The following is a 20,865-nucleotide window of genomic DNA, read 5'->3' as shown; positions in this document are numbered from 1 at the left end:
TTTTTTGCATGTCAGTGGTTTTTTTGCCCTTCTGATATGTCATTTAATTCAGCTTTACCTATTAGGAAGAGAGCTGAGTTTAACCTTGGCAAAGTGATGGTAATCTCAAGGTGAGATTATATTGATTGATTGGACATCATATACATTTTGAAAATGAAAAAGCCTGCTGGAAGCATTCTCTGTTAAGTGCCATCTCCAAGCTGGTATGCTTGATGTATTTTAGTCACCTGACAAATGCAATGTCGTGTGCCCTTCCTGCACCACCATACTCTGCAATGCAACATCAATTTATAATCTCTCCAGGTGGATACACAACACTAGTCAGCGAAGAGTTTTTCCTCTTCACATTTCAGTGTCAAATTTACTTCTCTTGCCACTAGACAGATGCGATTATTGTCGCACTGACCAGAGGTCGGTTTCACTTATCTTTCACTTATCTCAACATTGCAGGGTGGGTTGATAGCGAGAAGGTGCATTTTTTGTATTATTTTTAAACAAATTGTCAACTTTTTATAGGATGGTCTGGGTGAAGACACAATTCAGATTGTCTACAGGGTGTCTATTAGGACTGGGACAATATTCGTTTTTATCCCGAATGTGATAAAAAAAAACACTCACATAAGTTAATCTTGGTGAATTTCCATTATCGGGATAATCGAGAATTGACTCTGAATTGTACTAGTTTGTAGTCTAACCGTAATATTGATTTGGACACAATTCATAAGTAACAGTGGAAATCAAGTAGTGAAAGTGTTCATTGTAAGTTAGCATCACTGTGCATGTATTTATCAACCACAACGACAAATTTAAGTTTGATCATTTAATAGGCTCTCCATGATCGATGCAAGTCAGTTCCGATGCAATTTTATTTATGACGTTTTTAACCAAGAAGACTTTATGATCTCTCTCTTAAGAACTCTCTTTAACAGTTTTGATTAATCTCATTAGTGGACACCTTAAGTACACATCAAGTAGTTCCAGTGCAACTGTCTGTTAACTGTTCTAAATAATGGACCTTACCTGGATAATTAAATCAAAGAAGAAGAAGATAAAACAGATGAGATCAACACACAAAAAAATATATCAACAAAATTGGAAGTTATTATACTGGAGACTTCCTTGCAAAAAAACAAATTGGCTCCAACTTGAGATCTACACCGCCTAGGCTCTGAATATGCCGCGGCCACGTAAGCAATCATCTCATCCCATTTGCTTCAACTTCCTACCTCAGGCTTTTGCCCACGTTGATGTTATACATGGCCTATCATTTGTTCGTGTAAATTTTGATGTTGATTTGGGGACAGTGACATGACTGGATAGCTTCTCTTGCTTTAAAACAAATTACTGTTTGTCAACCGTACGCAATGTTATTGTTATTGAATCTTACTAGCATAATGTTAGCTTTCTGGCTCAGCTGAGCCAAAGGGTTATATGAGCTGAGCGGACTAGAAATATCTGGGGTTGCCAAGTGCTAACTAAGGTTTGTCCTATTTACTTGAGTATCATGAAAGTGAACAACATTTTTATTGCATTAGAACCTTATGGGATGGTAATGATCGTTCCAGGTCTTTTTGGCAATGCTATGGCATTTTTAGCACCATTTTCCGGTTTGGAAAAGAGAGGAGCTGGAAAATATATTGAGAGTACTGCCACTCTCTCCATACAATGAACTGACACTTGTCCCTTGTTGACTCCACCCGTCCACTTGGCTGCAGGGGAGGAAACCAGTTACAGCCGCATTGGCGGAGCATTGGGATACTTAACATATGAATTGTGCAAAATGGGTGATGATTGTCACTCAGTGGAGATAAACACTGAATTTGCCAGTGATGCCATACTGTATGCTCCTTTGTTTTGCCTTAGACATAGTAGCAGTTATTTTCCATCCAAATAGTGCCTCTGGTTATTAATCTCATTTACATTTACACATTTAGTTTTAATTTAAATCTGACATTTGACTACTGGTCGAAAAGCAATTAACATAAACACAGATTATATACAGTCGGTGTAATCTTCCAATGATACCCAAGAGGGCATTATTTACCTTGATAACAAGTGCTGCAGTGATTCAGCCTTCTGCATCATCACCTAATTGACAACCAGACTACATAATATTATATCTGGTATTATTGCTTTTACTAACCCACGTGTAATGACTGAAGAATTTATTTGACTTGAAAAAAATTATTATTGGTTTCCAGCAATCAAGAAAGAACAGCATGCTGTATTTTATGGGAATTGTCAGCATGGTTGGAATTAATAATTAAGATTGCTGGGGTTAAAATACCTCCTCCTTTCCATTCTCTCTGATCCATTCAATATCCAGGCACACAGGCCCGGGTGAAATAATATACTTTTTTAGTTTCTGTTCATGCTTAGAGTAGTTAAGAGCCAAGCCTAATTTTAACAATGTAACAATGGCCAACAACACAAACGCTCAAATTATAAGGGAGCTCAGTACACCACTGTTTTTGACCTGAAACACAAAATGGCCTGATAAATGAAAGCCCATTCTTTTTGCACCACATGCAGGTTAGTATCAAACTATGTTTTGACCTTAATTCTTCCTTCAGAGACTGCTCAGTGTCGAATTTGCCAGATACCATTAACCTATGCATAGTTTGTAAAGTGTAGTAAGCAGGTTTCAACTTCCCTCGTGTTGACCTTTTCATGGACGCTGCAGCCACAGCATGTTCAATCCTCCTCACATAGATTCTAGTACATACAGGTTGACCTTTTTAGCCTTGCCGGTGTCCCAGGTGGATTCTCACACCCCCTGTTTCTCCAAAATTGGATTGCTTTTTTCAGCCTAGATAGGAAATGGCCAAGATGTCAAACTGGCACTGATAGGCTGCTACTGGTGGTGGAGAGGTATACAGGTATATAAGAAAAAACATATTAAAAAATGAATTGAAACTTAATGTAGTAACCTCATTATTACAAAGCTAGGTTCACAGACTAGTCCTATTAAGCCAAGAGGCTATTAGCATAATATATCAGAAACAATAATCAGTGCCACCTGCATGTGATGTAACAGAGATGGCAATGTGCCAAGACTGTCATTCCATTCCTCTAAATTTCCATCATCTTCATGTTTTACTTACCATTATTCTATTGCTTATATCACTCTCTGCTGCCATCTGTGCAGAACAGACATGGGAGGAGGATGGCATTTCCTTAGACAACCTCTACATGCATACTCTGTAAGAATGTATTGAAGCGCTTCAGAAACAATGGGGTTCCCACTCAGCGAGGACCAGAGTCCAATGCGCTGAATAAAGAGCTCTGTGTGTATCTGGCGTGATTCACAGAAAATACTTCCCTGGATCAATGTGTTTGGCCTGGCCCTGCCACACGCTGCGTGTCTAGAAGACTCAGACAAATGGCTGGATTATGAGACGTGCAGTGTTGAGATACAGATTGTTCCCTCTCCTCTAATATAGTGGGGTAGGGACTCCTGATTTATCCTCACCATCTCCATAGTCGTAAGCATGCCCTCGTTTTCCCCACACCAATTTTGGTTGTACGAAGTTACCCAGTATTTGATTGAATAGGGAGGCAGCAGCAAAGCTGGTGTGTATAAATCCAACCCTGACCCTGTTTAGCATGTACAATCGAGAAATTATAGAGCTAACAAATAAACATGATAAATCCTGCCCTGTTTGGTTTAACTGTCAGATAAGCCTCTGCTTTTGCTTACTCACGCAGACCAGCAAAAATCAGCTAAACTGCATCTCCTCTCTGATTTGATTTGATTTCATGCTCAGAGTGTCTTCTTAGTGAGGCTTTTCCATCAGCTTTTAAGCTGTATTAATTTTGGTTTCATTCACCTCCACATTTGTGTAATGTTGCACAAAACACAGTGTAGAAAAAAAAAGAACAGATGATCTCTATAACCGGAAGGCCATACTGTCATGGATCCCTCCTTATACACTTCCTCTCCTGGTTTGTCCCTGTCCTTTTGTCCTAATATGTTGTACAGTCTCATTTTCTCTCAGTTTCCACATTTCCTCTCCCCTTATTTTTTCTCTTCGTGTCCTTGTCACCCTTTGACCTTAGATCCCCGTTTTGGAGATTGATAGAAAAGACTTTCATTGTGGCTGATCCATTTGCTGATTGCAGCACCTGAAGTGGTGAAGATAATGGCTCAGTACTGGTGCAGCCCTCTAATACCAGCTCCTGGTATTATAGACATTACTTTATCTTATCACTTCATCTATGTTACGAGAAAGCCCGTTCCTCTATCTCTCTCTGGCTCTTTCCGGTCCAACAGGGCAACAGGCTTGCTGGGGTCTGTGTTGAGTTGGGAGATACTGGCCAGTGTTTCCTCTGCCACACTCTGTGGCTGGCTGACGGAGGACCCCTTTGACATGACCCTAAGGACCCTGTGGGAGATAACAAGGCATCATGATAAACACAGATGCAATTAATGGCAGGATGACAGTCCACAAAGCTGGAGAGCAAATACTGGCACATGCTAGAAGGATAAGTGCATGCCGATGGAACCCGCAGGAGAGAATTGTCTCCTCTCTGTGTCTTTGTGTCTTCGGAGAGAAGACAATCCCCCGTACGTCTGGTCACTTTATAAAGTAGCTTTGGTGATCTCATGATTTAGTCAGAGCTCTTAAAGTGCACACTTCTGAGCTATTCAAACATCAGAGTTTAGGCTGGACCTTCAATAAGTGGAACTCGACGCTGTGGCATTTACAGTTTCCCTAAAATGGTTAGCCTGGTTCAAGACCTTTGAATCACTGCCCAAATCTCCAACTTTGATAGACGATGAGGGAGAAAGAAACAATTACTGCATTTAAAACCAATGCTTGAGAATCATCATTTAAAGAATGTGCTGTGTTGGTTTTTTTTGTAAGTACCCCCTGTGATCAAGTCAGAAGCACTAACAAGTCTGTATGTTTTTACATCACATTCAATCCAAAGCCAACTGTACAGTGATCAAACTGAATATGTTGTGGAATCATATTATGAGCAATATAATGCACCAAACACAGTGTGGCACTAAGAGAGACAGAGGAAGTTGAGGACTTTTCTTTGTTTTTAATTTTTTTTTTTTTAATTTGACCGTATGCATGTGAAATGCCTCACCAACATAGCAAGACCAACATAGTTTGGACTATGATGATAATAATGATGAATGCAGGCTACTTTCCCTGCTATGCTGATAATAATTACTGATAGAGATCCAGTTCTTGTCATGTTAGTCTGCGATTCAAAAGACCTGGTTTTGCGCCTGCTTCTTTCCCATTTTTTAGGGCTTACCTTAAAGGGGACAGACCTCTATCTGTTAGAAATTGTTCTGTAGCAGATGTGACATTGTCTTTAGCATTGTCTCTCTCTTGGATGTGTTCAATAACAGTCCTAGACAGAGCTGGGTGAATGAGAAATAATACACTGTACCCTTACCTTATTGTCCTAGCATATAACTACTTGTAATCTTATTTCTGGATCTCTTCTTCTCCTTCTGTAGGTATTTAGTAAATCCCTCTGTTTTCTTGTAGCCTAAGGTTGGGGAAATTTGCCTCTTCCTCTGATGAAATCTTCTTAGCCTAGGTTTGATAAAAAAAAACAGTGTGTCCTAAATATAGCCACCTGTGTCTGCAGAGCCCCGGTGTCAGTGATGTGCTTGCAGTGTGCCTGCTGGCTGTGCTTGGCAAAGACAGCACCGTTATGACAGTTCATTGGAGCGGTTGACAACAAAAATAGGATTAACCCTTTTAACCTGTTTTTTTTTTTCTTCTTCTTCTCCTAGACACTTAAATCTTTCTGTGTTTGCCAACTGGCTTGTTTAAACCAATGGGCTGCTCTTTTATGGGCAATGCACAGGCATGTTTTGTTGTTACAGATGTTGTTCCCCGCTTAAGTGTGACAGCTATATCATAGATTACCTCTTCCTCTAGCTAAATGTAGCTTATGTAAAATGATCTTATTTTCTCCCTTTCTCACAAAAGCCTTTCATGCTTAATTTTCATTCATCCCCCAAATGTATTCATTCAAAAATGGCAGTGGACTTAATGAGGCTGTTGCTCTGCCAGTTATATTTTAAGTTTAACTGCAATTTAGAACAAGTTGAATTAAATTGGTGCTACAACAGCTATTTGCAACTACTTTGGAAGTTTGCTTCAAACAGTAAAGTAATATACAGTAATACAGTAATACATTACCTTCACTCTGGCTTTAAATATTATGGACACAGTTTAAATGAAATTATAGGATATTTAATTAGCCTCAAGATAAGATAGTTGCCTATTAAACATCATACATGGCCAAATACATCATGCATTACAATACTGAAATGACCTGAGCGGTGAAGTGGTTTCTCCAATGATGGCTAAGAGCAGGGGTCAATCAAATTGGTAAATTTCAGCAATCAGTGTTTACATTTTCCTGAGTAGAAACTTCTTGGGGTCGAAATTTTAGCGGACGGAATTTAACCAAACCGTAATCAGAGAGTTGACAAATGACATGGTAACCTTTGTGACTGGCCATTTTTTTAGTGGCTGCTTTCTCAAATCACATTTATAGTGCACACACAGTGTTGGCTGGAGGTGCCCTTGTGCAAGTGCATTCTGGGAGCACCCACTGTTCTTCTGCTGTTCCCATTCAATCAGTTTGGTGCAGAATAAAGGGAGACACTGTTAAATGCTGTCTGCCACTTGTACCTGACATGACAGATGATCTGCTTGCATGCCATGCCATCATTCTCCCAGCATGGCAGCCAACAGATACACATCTCTACAAGGGAAATTTAAAAAACTGCATGCAAAAACTGCATGCAAAAATACAAACATATACCCCGTTTATAGATATATATGCAGGAGTATACAGTATATAGGCTATTCATGTTTTCCCTGTTCAATTTAAATATAGGTTACTCCTGAAAGGTAAGTGTGTGTCCATCTCTAGCTGTTTGTGGTGGCTCTCACAGTCCCTTTCAGGTAGCCTGGCTGGCAGGGTGAGGAGAAGGAGAGAGGCTTATCGTGTAGTCAGATGCACTCTGAGGGTGACAACATGTTCCTGCTGTCCCTGGTCACCCCACCTGAGAGCAGAGTGGGCTGTGCCCCTGTCCCTACAGACATCAAAATGTCAGGGCTCCCTTCATCATTGCATCCTCAGCACCACAACAAGTTAGGTGTGAGCTATTCTGTTTTTTTAGTCCTGTTCTTTGTTGTGCTGACAATCACGGAATTAAACGAAGACACGCCTAAAAACTTCATAATCTGAGGTTTATATATTTTTTCTAATTATTTGTCATGCATATAATAAGTCTTTAATTGCTGTCATAGCTTTAAAAAACATATTGTCATTTTTTGTTACTTCTAAAAACATAAAGTAAAACTTCTAGGCCGCTGTATTATGCTTTCATTTTATTGGTGGTATACCACCACACACCATGAGTCAGTGATTTGGGATGCACACAGATATGGGATTGTTTATTGCCTTTGAAATGTCCGCCAAACACCCTGCACTTGGCAAACTGTATTTATAGAACAATGTTCTTCTATGTCAGGGTCCCAGTGAATAATAAAACACAGTAAATGGATCCCTGCTATGTTTAGGTGGCCTGACCTCTATTACGAGGCAACCACAAAAGTGAAAAGGAGCGTTTACTTTACACATGCACACACACACACACACACACACACACACACACACACACACACACACACACACACACACACACACACACACACACACACACACACACACACACACACATAAGTGCATGTTAAACCACAGTCTGCACGTAAACATAAAAACACTCAAGAATCCACAAGGATTCCTGCACAGCTCTTTAAAAATGTACATACTGAGGGATTTATCAAAAAACTATCTTACTGGGTCAATCACATTTTTTCATGCCAGAGTCTTAAATTTAAAATAATTGTATGTGAGTCATAACCAAAAACAAGTAGGCGTAAATGTGTAATTTTTCAAAACATGTATTGAAACAAACCACAACGTTGTTGTTTCTTTTTAAAGCAAGCTAACATAGCTTTGATGTGTAGAAAGGGGTATATGTCTGACAATATTTGTAATCACTTACTATGACAAAGTTAAATTACAAGATAGCACGAATGGAAGCCTGTTCATATTCTGCATGACAACAGTTAGAGTGTAATTCCGGTGCAAAATCATCCCATGGCCTTTTGGGACAATTATACATCAAATAAACCATTGAGACAGTTTTTTTTCATGTATCAACTATTAAGATAGAAAACCGTGAGAGTTGCTAACAGCCAGATTTGGCTAACACTGATTAACTCGGGGCAGTATAGTGAAGGCATTAAAACGGCTTCTTTAACCACTAATATTGCTCAAAATAACACCAAACCTCTGCAGAGATATGGGCTCCTTACTGTTGGATTTCTTTTGGTGATCGACTTGAATGGACTTTACTACGAAAGGAGCTGGTACCGGGGCCTCTAGGTAAGTCTTTTAAAACACTCTTTTAATAAACTCTGGGTTTGCTAACTTTTATCATGATACTGCAGAGGTTTGATGTTATTTTGAGCAATATTAGTGGTTAAAGAAGCCGTTTTAATGCCTTCACCATACTGCCCCGAGTTAATCAGTGGCTGTTAGGTTTGCTAAATACGTTGTTGGTGCTTAATTAAATATAAAAATATAAAAAAATACAGGTAGCGTTAGTTCACTATAGGTCAGTGGGTCGCATTAGTGTCCAAGCATTACTAGACGGAAAGATTGAACACTCAAATAGGAACCGAAATGAGTCTTCAGTCAGACCGCTAATTGACTTGTATGGACCACCTATCAACATGGACCTACTGGTAAGACACAGACTTCTAAAACAGTCTTTTTCAATAAACTCTGGGTTTGCTAACTACGTTGTTGGTGCTTAGTTTTATGTGTAGAGACTCTTGGATCTGTAAGCGTTTCTCCGTGCTTTCTCCATACATGGTTGATGAATGGAAAAAAAACTGTCCCTGGCTTATTTGCTGTATTTTCATGCCGAAAAAGACCATAGGGTCATTTACGCCGGACTTACACAACATGGGCATATAGATCACAGCACCACAAGTGGACTCTTAGTCTCGTTGTTATGTATACTATTTCAACTTGTTTGCAGATGTATACATGTGCCAACCATGGAATATCACTCTCAGTTTTTAAATAGTATCTTGAATAGACAAAACCAGTGTTTGTTTATTTTGTAATTTAACAATTTAAACCAAAGTATTTGAAATAATGTTTTAGAAGCCTAACGTAATTTTTTGTCAAAGTTACACTGGTGTTCTGGGCTAATCCTTTGTTAACTTACAGTTTCCTTGCAACAATAATGTGACAACATGAGTTACCTAAGTTTCAAGTCTCTTTAAATTTTTACCATTGTGAGGAAAACCAAGCTTGCCTGGAATAATGGAAAATGCATTTGAATTTTGACTTTTGATCTTAAATTCTATGGTATCCCACAGAAAATGGTTGCTATTTGTGATTGTAATTTGTAGAAAAGAAGCTGAAAAAATACAAAAACAATGACATTGTCCTTAACAGTAAATGTGACATGAAGTATTATGTGTTTGGTTGAGTCATTATAGTTGATACAAATAGAAAAACAGTGGCAAGTTATTTGCATGTGTTTCTGAAAGAAACAGATAATCTTATTTCTTTGTTGTTATACCCTGTCAAGTACTAGGAGCACATCCTATTAGTAAGCTGTGTAGCTTTGGGGATACAACAAATGCACAGGCTATCTGTTAGATAATGTTGGAGAACATGGCAATATGAAGAACAAATGCCATCACCTATGTTTGCGGTTCTTCCTTTGAAATTTTCCTTGTCCTCTTAGGCTTTAAGTCTTAACATGAGCAAACGCAGTGATGGCAAGGTATGTCTAAATATAACTCCACTTGACAACAAGCTGAAACAGTAGATACCCTTTTACTTTGAGGAATTCCAATTACTGTCACTGTTTCCAAGGTGTGTGTGTGTGTGTGTGTGTGTGTTTGTGACATGAAACTGAGATGTGTGTCTGTGTTTACCGTATATTCACGTATTCATGTTTAAATGTGAGATGCTCCTGCATCTGCTACATAGCAGCCCCTGTACTTTTGCAGTATTTTACAGTAATTATTTATTCAAATTTGGCTGAGTTTAAAAAATACATTTTCAAAATAATAAATGTTGTAACTAATGACTAAAATATTTAAAGAAACTTTAAATTGTTACATTTCAGAAGAGAGTTTTTGTGTGGGAGTAGAATGGGTTAGGTATGGTTTGACGATGAAATAATAAGCCCTCTTAATTATTTTAGTCTATTTCTTTTTTATCATGTTGCTGTTGCCAGTTTGAACCCACAGTTTTGTATTTTAATATGTAGACATTTGTTTAATTTTGTTGCACTATACAATGACATACAGTTTGTCAAAATAGAAGGAACATATAAAAATAGAACAGACAATAGAACACGTCTGTCCGTCCACTTCTTGTGAACATGATATCTCAGGAATCTCTGGAGGGATTGTTACGCACAGAACCTTACACACCGAGTCTGATGTTTCGTCTCTCGGTCCTTCTCTTATTTACTCTCCCCTGGCTGTCGCCCCTCTCCGACCATGTTTTGCATTTGGCACCATTGCTACCTACCTCCCTGTCTCAATCCCACTGTTGCTCTCCCTCTCTGCTTATGTGCTGTTCACCCCCTTCTCATTATTATTCACCTGAATGTTACTAATCTGATCGGTTGAAAGTAGGCTGTAATCGGAGTAATGATATTTTAAATTTTGGATCTCTTTGTCGAAAAAGTGCTTTGTACTGGGAGACAAAGTGAATCAATCATTTAACCAGATGGTTTGGAGGATTACCTTTGCATGTGTTTTGGAATGGTATGGAGTGGTAAAAAGGCCTTTTAAAGGACCTGAAAAATGCAGAAAATCAAACCTGTTCCGAAAACGTTAATGATGAGCAAAAGTTTTGAGGACTGTGTGTGAGGTAGTATTTATTTTTAGGAATGTGCTTAGAATTAGAATAAAAAATATTTGGTTTGCAAGGCTTTTAGAGACAATGAGACCTTTTGTGTCCAAATGCAACCATGACATACGAAAACCTGGAAAAGTGCTGCCATTACTGATGTCTTTTGCATCAGTAATATTATTAAGTCATGATAACAGAAAGTAAATAGATTATTGTTAGCGAATATCTCATATTATTAGCTGTGACCAAGTCTGCACCATTTAAATAACTTTTCTTTAATAGGGCATTTCAGAATGTTTGTTAACGACAGGCATCCAGATCGTTCCGGTTGGCAAAACGCCAGCACCTTCCACTGACCTGAAGAGTTCCAGCTCCTACTGTAAACAGTGTGACATAGTTAAAAATGTAATTGTGTTTTGTTTGGTGTTGCCCAGCCTGATATACAGCAAAAGGTCTAGGGTTTTTATCGATTTCCTTCAGAAAATACTAAATTTATATACTGGAACCTGTGGGTTAGGAGGTTAAAGCGCGTGTACGTCGTCAAAAGTACTAGTGCTATAGACTTCTTATCTTTGTAGCCAAATATCGTTTTAACGGCCTGATTTATCTTTGTGTTTACAATAGTGGTCAAAAGGACGCTGACACTGGTGAATCAGCCGTGTGCTCCTCTCGGCCCTAGTCGGACACCTCCTCGTCGATCTCCTCGCCGTAAACACTGGGAGCAGCTGGTCATCACATTAACATTAACAAAAAAAACACCTGGGACCATACTTCAGTGCTTTACAATAAAATTACATGCTTTAAAAGCTCCAAAATATACCATAAAGTCTTCTTCATTTTCATTTTTAATGTAAATCACCACCTGAGCCGCTCAGGCTTGACGTCGCCCAAAAGTTCTGACTGCATTCTCTTATCAAGGAGACTTTATTTTACTAATCTGATATGTAAATGTTCTTGTACAAATAGGAAATTTACCTTGGAGATTCTTAGAAGTGTGTAAATAAATTCTACTTCCACTTCGGTGCAGATAACCCAGTAATTTGAGCCATTTACTCTTTTTTCTCGATCAGAAGTTTACTAGTGGTGCCATCGGAGAACGCTTCGGCTTTTGCCAGCCGGAAGAACAAATATTGTTGTGACGTCATGGTGAATTGGTCTATAGCAACATGGAGCATTACTGATTCTAATTGCATCAATGGGAAAACTTAGGTACAATGTATAAGGGTAAAAACTATTTGAGGTTGTTGCACTTCAACACAAGCATGTATCAAAGGACTTAAAAGATAAAAGGCAAGTTTAGATCTAATTCTATTTATTCATTCTCTTCATCTATAAAATAATAAACTGTACACCATCCAACAAAACAAGCACAGGGAAGCAAAGGAAAAACACCCTTTTCTATTGTTGTTATATCTTGACCAGGTCTCTCTTGAGAATGAGACCCAATGTCTCAATGAGATACCTGGAAGAAGGTTAAATAAAATTAAAAAAGGTGGGTGGCTGAGTAAATCATCTAAGTTCACTGGGGCGGCCCACCACGCAGAATCCCCTCATGTCACGATCTATGGAGTCTCTAAGATATATTACCCTCAACACAAAAGAACCAATCTGGATTCAATTACCAAGCCAGCAAAGAGTGCAATTTGTATCCAAACTCTTAGGACTAGAAGACGGATGAGGTCACAGTAAACTTTGGAATTAATAGTTAACCCTAATTGACCTTTGAGTGTGATTTACAGTACAAATATAAATAACTTAAGCTGCCACCTTGCATGGTAAGGAGGTTACATACAGTATGTATAGGTTACTACAATAGCATTACACTTTGTTTGTATACAATCGCGTCCACCACACATGCACAACACCCAAAGGTACCTAAGGTTAAAATAGGCTTGTGATGAGTGACATGATGGGTCCCATCCCTGGTTGTTTATTTAGTAAATCAGTGGTTGTATAGATAACCAATTAAAATAGTAATGCAGTGTTTGCCAAGCAGTTGCAGTGTGTTTATTGATCATCATCTAGGAAAATGTAGTGTGAGGTAATAAACAGGCTCAACCAGTAAAGCAAACAATGTAAACGTGAATACAGGGAATAAAAGTTCAATGAATGCACTTGTGTTCTTTACAATATGTAATATATTACACAGAATAAATAATTAAACATGAATATGATACCAATATGCCACATATAAGCACTTTTAAAGCAGTATACATAATCAGTGCCTGTGACAGATTATGGTTGTGCGAAAAGTAAGTGTATGAAAAACTTTCATTACTCTGTTTTATTCAGGTGTCTCAGTAAGCCATGACAGTGAGCCAGCGGGAAACAATACCAGGACGCTGATACTGAAGCAGCTCAATGAAATTCAACCATTGTTTATTTTATATATACACTTTTCCTACTGTGAAATGTTAATGGCTTCTATGAAGAAGAAAAAAAGCTAGAGGTTACACACACATTTCACAATAAGAAGTTATTGCTCTGTGAGTCTTTTTAAGTGATGAGTCTAAGTGTGTTAATAGAAAATAGATTATAATTCTACCATTTTGCATTTGTTGGATGATTAGATAATAGACATATTGTATCCTTAACACAAGGTACCATGTAGTAGCTGCTAATAGTTAGCTGAAGAATTTTCCTATATTGTCATTCTCTCTTTCACCATCCTATCTCTGTCTCCATTTCTCTCACCAATAAGGTTTTACTGGGACTTGACCATGCTGTTGCTGATGGTGGGCAACCTCATCATCATCCCTGTGGGCATCACATTCTTCAAGGACGAGAACACGCCCCCCTGGATTGTGTTCAACGTTGTCTCCGACACCTTCTTCCTCATGGACCTGGTCCTTAACTTCAGGACGGGTATAGTCAAGGAGGACAACACAGAGATAATCCTGGATCCGCAACAGATCAAGATCAAGTACTTGCGGAGTTGGTTTGTGGTGGACTTCATCTCCTCCATCCCTGTGGACTACATTTTCCTCATTGTGGAGACACGCATCGATTCAGATTTTTACAAAACGGCGCGCGCCTTGCGGATTGTCCGCTTCACAAAGATCCTCAGCTTGCTACGACTCCTGCGTCTCTCTAGACTCATTCGCTACATCCACCAATGGGAAGAGGTAGGAAAGTGCATCTTACTATGTTTAATGTATGTGTACAGTTTTGCTGAATGTTGCTCACTTTCCTCTATGTTGTGCATATGTGTACTATTTTAAGTTGGCTCTGGCAAAGTGGATTCCCTGGATGTTGACAAGTGGATTCACACAGAGAGAAAAAATACGAGGAAATCTGAATGATAGAAAATCCTAAGTATAGTGTTTGATGAAGCTAGTCAAACACATCGGGCTTCACTACTTAAATCCAATTATAATCCAAGTGGTAATCCCATGCTGGGCCTTATTGTGATTATGTTTGCAGAGCTCTGTACCTTCCTATTTCCCCTGGGAAGGAAATATGGATAGATGCTGCTTCTGATTACATCCACCCTTGAAAGGAGTGGAGAGGCTCTTTTCTGTAACCCAGTCTCCAATAAGTTGATGAGGCAAGGATGCTGATTATAAGTTTCCCTCTGTGTGACCATCCAGCTAGCAATGGGACCACAGAGCCCAGAGAGGCATTGCTGTGACACAAGCATAATTATACACTAGAGATCAAAATTAGAGCACGTTATTAATACTTGATTTATTATGAAATGTTGTTATTCTTTATTGTTCAGAATTTGATAGAAATTTAGCTGTGGCTATAATACTGCTGGCCTAGCATGTTTTTTAAATAACCAAGGCACTTCAACAAAAACCTTTATTTTGTGAAAAAAAAAACAGTGAGTAAAATTAGAGAACACTTTTAGATACTTACCAGTTATTGTTGTTAATCTTTACTTAATTGTTGGACGCACCCTATTTATCTGGCAGCTCTGCTGGTTACTTTGATGGCAAGCCGTTCTAAGCTGACTGATATCCTGCAACCGCAGGTTGTCCAGATGAAGGCCAAGGGGATGACACTCTCACCATTGCAAGAGAGGTTGGACGTTCAAAGCCATTTCAAGACTATTGAAACTTTACAAGGACACAGATTCATTTAAGTCCCTCAAAAAGGCCAGGAGAGGACAGGATTATGCCTCTAATTGGGAAATCGGTTCAACACTGCAGCTGGAGTTGCTCACCAGTTCAGTGCTGAACAGGGCAAGTATCCTGTGTCGGTACACAGTGACTTGTCATTTAAGACAATTTGGACTGAAAGCCCATTCTACAGTGACCAGACCTCTCATCACCAGAAAGAAAAAAAAAGTTAGACTTGAAGACAATGCCCCCTGTCACACTGTAAAACAGGTTAAGCAGTTCCTTGAAGATAAAGATATGGAAACAATTAAATTGCCAGCCCAGAGTCCAGATCTAAACCTCATAGAGAATCTCTGGAAAATATTTGGCGACAAAGTAATGTCTAAGAAACCCACTACAGTTACCAAACTGTGAAAGAGACTGCACGAAGAATGGACCAAGATAATGTAGCCTGTGGAATTAGATGCCACAAAGGACACAATTACTTCTGGGGTTCTTGCAGCCTTAGTTTTATTTGATCAACCCAAATTGCTACCCTTTTTTTTACAGAGGGTGTGTTTACAAAAAAAATAAAATAAAATACGACAGTGGTCATTACTACAAACAGAAAACACAATTGGTTACACACACATTCCGTAACCCCACAGTTTCAAAAAGGTCACTAAATTATTAACCACTTACGTTTTCAACACACTTCACTTAGCGCCATGTGGATCTTCCCAACAAATTTCACCAGTCTTCCTCTCTAGACTGAATAACTTTGGTTGAAAACAACATTTCTCAGAATCTAAATCCCACTGCATGGCGTTACACTGGCTAGCATGTTTATGAAGTTGAACAGTATTACGTCGGTAACTAGCGCCCAAAATCTACAAATATCAAAGGTATACAAAATCCTTGGTTACAAATATCAACAGGTACCTCTGTATAAGGGTTTTATACAGCGATATTTAACAGTATATGTCAGTTTTTTACCCTCTTCACACAAATGGCATCGTATCACCGTCTACCTGACTGAAATATCTCCGTGGTCCACACGCAAAACAAAACAAAGACCATAATGCACTCGGCGCAGTTACAAATCCCCAGGGTAAATGCTGCCCTCTAGTGACAATATTTTAGCACTGACTGTGGCGAAACACAACCGCCTTCAGTTTTAACACATCGTTTTTAACATAGAAATGGCACCATCAGAATAAAACAACAAATAAACTTATGAAATAAACTTTACATTTTCCATGTATTTAATAACTCAATTGGAAACTCAAACATGCCTGGTTTTACTACCCGGTTACAATAAAACCAGAGCAGTGTGAGAAACAAGTTATTTCCTGTGGGCGCAGATGTCATTCAAGGCAAGGGCCTCTACGTTTCCTATTCATTTTTTAATCCTATAGCCCTAAGAAAACATTGTTAAAATCTTCTCTTCTGACACAATGTTCTCTATTATTGCTCACTGTTTTTTTGACAAAGTTTTTTGTTGGATTGTCTTTATTTAAAACTGCTACTACAGCAGTGATACAACCAAAGTGGATATTCTATCAAATTCTTACCAATGACAAATAGTATTTCCGAATCAATCAAGTATTTATAATTTGTTCTCTAATTTTGATCTCCAGTGTAATTGCAGCAATAATTAGAAAAATTCCCATTGCTCTTACTGGATGGATGTTGTTGTTTAGTCTTAGAGGTAAAAGGTGCCAATGAAGCATCAGTTTCTCAGCGTGAAGTAACGAGAACACATTCCACTAGAGGATGATATGGGACAGTCAGGGCTGCTAGGTTGGATAATTTAACATATTAAACCCATGAGCAGGACCATTTTTTGGAGGCTCAGTGCTTCCTAATAAACTGCTGTATGTCATTCAACGCATTCTCTCTAAAAGAAATTAAAGCCGACAGGCAATGGGCACTGCAGGCTGAAGGCTGTAGTTCAGGGTTTAGTGTCTTGATGAGTTCTTTGGCACAAGCAGGATGCATTGTCATAATACAGGTTGTATATTTTACTTTGGTTCAGTTCACACTGTTGTTGTTAATGATGTCAGGAATCCAAGCAACATTTTCAGTTTCTAGTCAGTTTGTGCACCTCCAGGCCCAGAGGCCATTTAACAGATGGATTCTGCACTCAATACAGCCCATACATCTCATTTATTACCCAGTATCAACTTTTGTACCCATATACATTTCATCCGATCACTAATTTTTAATTCAATCACAGTTTCGATAGTTATAGAATTGAATGGGAAATAATATGTGTTATTGCTATAAAACATTTGGAACAGACTGTAACATTTACAGAAAAAGTATAAAAGCACATAGAACAGTCCTGATCTGGGGCAATGCATATAAAATGTATTAATTTTGGTTTTGCTTCAATGTGAGTCAGGCTTTTTGTTTGTCTTTGTGGCACCAATAACTGGAGTCTTTTGACTCTATTTATGAAATGCACACAAGAACATTGTTTTGGTTAGTCTTTAAAATGATCATGGAACAATGAACATTTTCAGCAATTAGATCCCTTGCTCCTTTGTGTTGTGCTTTGAATTGTAGAGTGCACAGTGGGTTGCTCAAGGTCACATGAATAGAACATGGTACTTTTCTTTTAGTGTGAAATACTTTTGTCTTGATTTCACATTCACATACTCATGCGTTTACATGCAGTTTAAAATCTGATTATATTCGGGGTAAGGCAATACTCTGGTTTCTCAAACGGCTTGTAAACACCGTACCCCAGGTATAATCTGAGTTCTCATACCCTCAGTACCCCTACTATTCGTAAACAGTGTTCGTGGATTATCATCGATTTAAGCGCCTGTGCATGCTCTGTGTATTATACCTGCCCCTCCCGTCTCCGTGGCATTGGTTTGTGACCCGGAAATAGAATAGATCACGAAGCAACGGCACAACAACAACACCTCGTTACCGCATTACCTTTAAGCCGAGTGAGGACGTCGCCATGGCAAGTAACATTACTACTAATAAGAAAGTTTTTTGTATTAAAAAGCTGTATTACAAGCTGTAGAATAGCGGCAAGCCACCTACTGTACCGGAGGTCGAGTTACTATCATAATTTTCTCATTCAACCCTTTTCATGTATCTGCGGGGAATCTCAATAATACGATTATTCCCTTAAACGGGGAAAGACCATTTCTGGGTTACTGCTCTGCATGTAAACGCACTGACTGACAACACTCTACTGATATCTGTTAATTAATGTGTTTGCACACGGTTGTCAAAATGCAGTGCCACTCAGTCAGTCAGTGGGTGTGCTTAACGGGGTGAATGACATTACAGTACATGGACGATTGGAAAGGTTGGATAGCAAGCTGATCACACTGCAATATCCCCAGACTTGCCCACAGGCATTATTAAAAGTCCTGATTTTAAAATATCCAGATGGCACTGTGTGTAGAAAACAGTGTAGAAAAGTGTGGCGACATTAATCATGCAAAGCCTCTGTGATGTCATTTCAAAGAGAGGAAAAGTTCAAATGAATCACTGGGGGAGAATCCCTGTGCCACCTTGGGCCTCCATGCATTCCTGCTGGTGCACCACTGAACCCAAAATGAAGGCAGGGATGCATGCAGTTGAGGCCAGCCTTTATTTGAATAGGGTGAACACACGGACAGTGAGCCGTCACATGTTTAGCCTGCGCAAGGAGGCAACAAAGGAAGGGAAGTAGAAAGGAGGAAATGATAGAAGGAACTAAATGGAAGGAAAAACGAGAGACTAAAAAAGCAGTTTATCCTGCTGAACTAGCTTACAGACTCAGGTTATTTGGATGTAATCGACCACCACTCCAGATTAGTCCTCTGTTTTAGAAGGAAAGAAAGACATTTAGATGAGAACAAAACAAAGAGCAATCAATCATATTAATGTCGTTAAAAAAACGTGCAAGGACTTTGCAGGACAATGATGACTGCAGCATCTACAAACCACAGAAACAATCACACAGAGAGGTGACATTACATGCATGGAGCCAGCTGCCATTTACAAGTTATATGCATGTGTGGGTGGTGTGTGTGTGTGCATGTGTGTGTGTGAGGTTTGCTGATGAATGCTAGTTAGGCAGACAGAGTGAAAGGCCAGCTTTGCCTCAGTGCCAGAGAACTCCAGATGCAACCTCACAGAAATGTCATCTGTCAGTGCAGAATAACTTGTCGCTAAGATCTCACCACCTGACTGACTTTTTGACTTTTCCTATTGACAGCTACACTTCAGACAATGTGTATGTATCTCATCGCCATTTCGAATATTTTGGTAACACTTTACACCGACCTAACATTGGTCTATTCATCGCCATATTACAGTTTTTCTCGATTGCTAAGACACATTTCTTGAAAGCTTCTCTCCTTTTCTCTAAACTTTGAACACAAACCCCAATTTTCAAGCTACATTCACAAAACCTCAGACTCAAACTTTCACCTCAAAACAGTTCAATCTGTGCCCAAAACTGAACTTTGTTGTCAAATCGTGCCCCAAGTCAATCAAAATTAAAAACACTACTGAGCAGCCACTAAACACTACATAGAAAAATAGAAAACACAACGCTCAGGACATGAAGCTGAATGCTTGCTGCAAAACAAAAAAACTTGCATTTAGCACTTTACACAAAGACAAAAAACAGAAATCTTGTGCATTACTGTAACATGTAGCACTTGTACAGTACAAAAAACAAAGGTCTTTTGCATTTACAGTACACATAGCATTTGTACAAAACAAACAGAAACCGTATGCATTTGCCACTTGTGTACAGTTCGGCATTGTCCTCACGGACCATATCAAGAATTAGGGTCTCTTGGTGTGGGGAGAACATACCTGTCCTCACACCCTTATGTGACAGTCTTTCAATTCTACAAAAAGAGAACATGCAGTTACAAAAAATATACATGGAAAACTAGGCCTACAGACAGTTAGACTAACCCTCCATTACAATACTACAGTACATTGGCACAGTGATGTACTGAAACATATATTTACTTACAGTATACTGTGGTACAGTATATACTGTAATATGTCATACAGTAATTTGCTCTCAACATTTACATACTGTACTTTACAGTTTTTCTCGATTGCTAAGGCACATTTCTTGAAAGCTTCTCTACCTTTCTCTAAACTGTAAACACAAACCCCAATTTTCAAGCTACGTTCACAAAACCTCAGACTCTTCTTGCAAAACCAAATTTTCACCTCAAAACAGTTCAATCTGTGCCCAAAACTGAACTTTGTTGTCAAATCATGCCCCAAGTCAATCAAAATTAAAAACACTACTGAGCAGCCACTAAACACTACATAGAAAAATAGAAAACACAACGCTCAGGACATGAAGCTGAATGCATGTTGCAAAACAAAAAAACTTGCATTTAGCACTTTACACAAAGACAAAAAACAGAAATCTTGTGCATTACTGTAACATTTAGCACTTGTACAGTACAAAAAACAAAGATCTTTTGCATTTACAGTACACATATTATTTGTTCAAAACAAACAGAAACCGTATGCATTTGCCACTTGTGTACAGTTCGGCATTGTCCTCACGGACCATATCAACAATTAGGGGAGAGCATACCTGTCCTCACACCCTTATGTGACAGTCTTTCAATTCTACAAAAAGAGAACGTGCAGTTACAAAAAATACACATGGAATACTAGGCCTACAGACAGTTAGACTAACCCTCCATTACAATACTACAGTACATTGGCACAGTGATGTACTGAAACATATATTTACTTACAGTATACTGTGGTACAGTATATACTGTAATATGTCATACAGTAATTTGCTCTCAACATGTACATACTTTACTATAATGTCAAAAAAGATAATTACCTATTCTCTTCTCTAAATCTTCGG

The 20,865-nt window shown here is 38.7% G+C and overlaps 1 protein-coding gene across 1 annotated transcript in view; it reads left to right on the top strand.

The window, feature by feature from the left end:
• hcn4 (hyperpolarization activated cyclic nucleotide-gated potassium channel 4) overlaps positions 1-20,865 on the top strand; it is a gene marked incomplete at both ends in the record, with an annotated part of 70,313 nt that overhangs the window by 6,133 nt on the left and 43,315 nt on the right. The window contains one exon of the mRNA XM_083919412.1: positions 13,649-14,072. Coding sequence (XP_083775538.1) covers positions 13,649-14,072 — 424 coding nt within the window. The remainder of the gene's footprint in view (positions 1-13,648; positions 14,073-20,865) is intronic.

This window comes from Echiichthys vipera (genome assembly GCF_963691815.1).
Source record: "Echiichthys vipera genome assembly, chromosome: 1".
NCBI classification, from domain to species: Eukaryota; Metazoa; Chordata; class Actinopteri; order Perciformes; family Trachinidae; genus Echiichthys; species Echiichthys vipera.
Note: the sequence above shows the minus strand (reverse complement) of the source record. Positions and strands in the feature narration are given on the sequence as shown.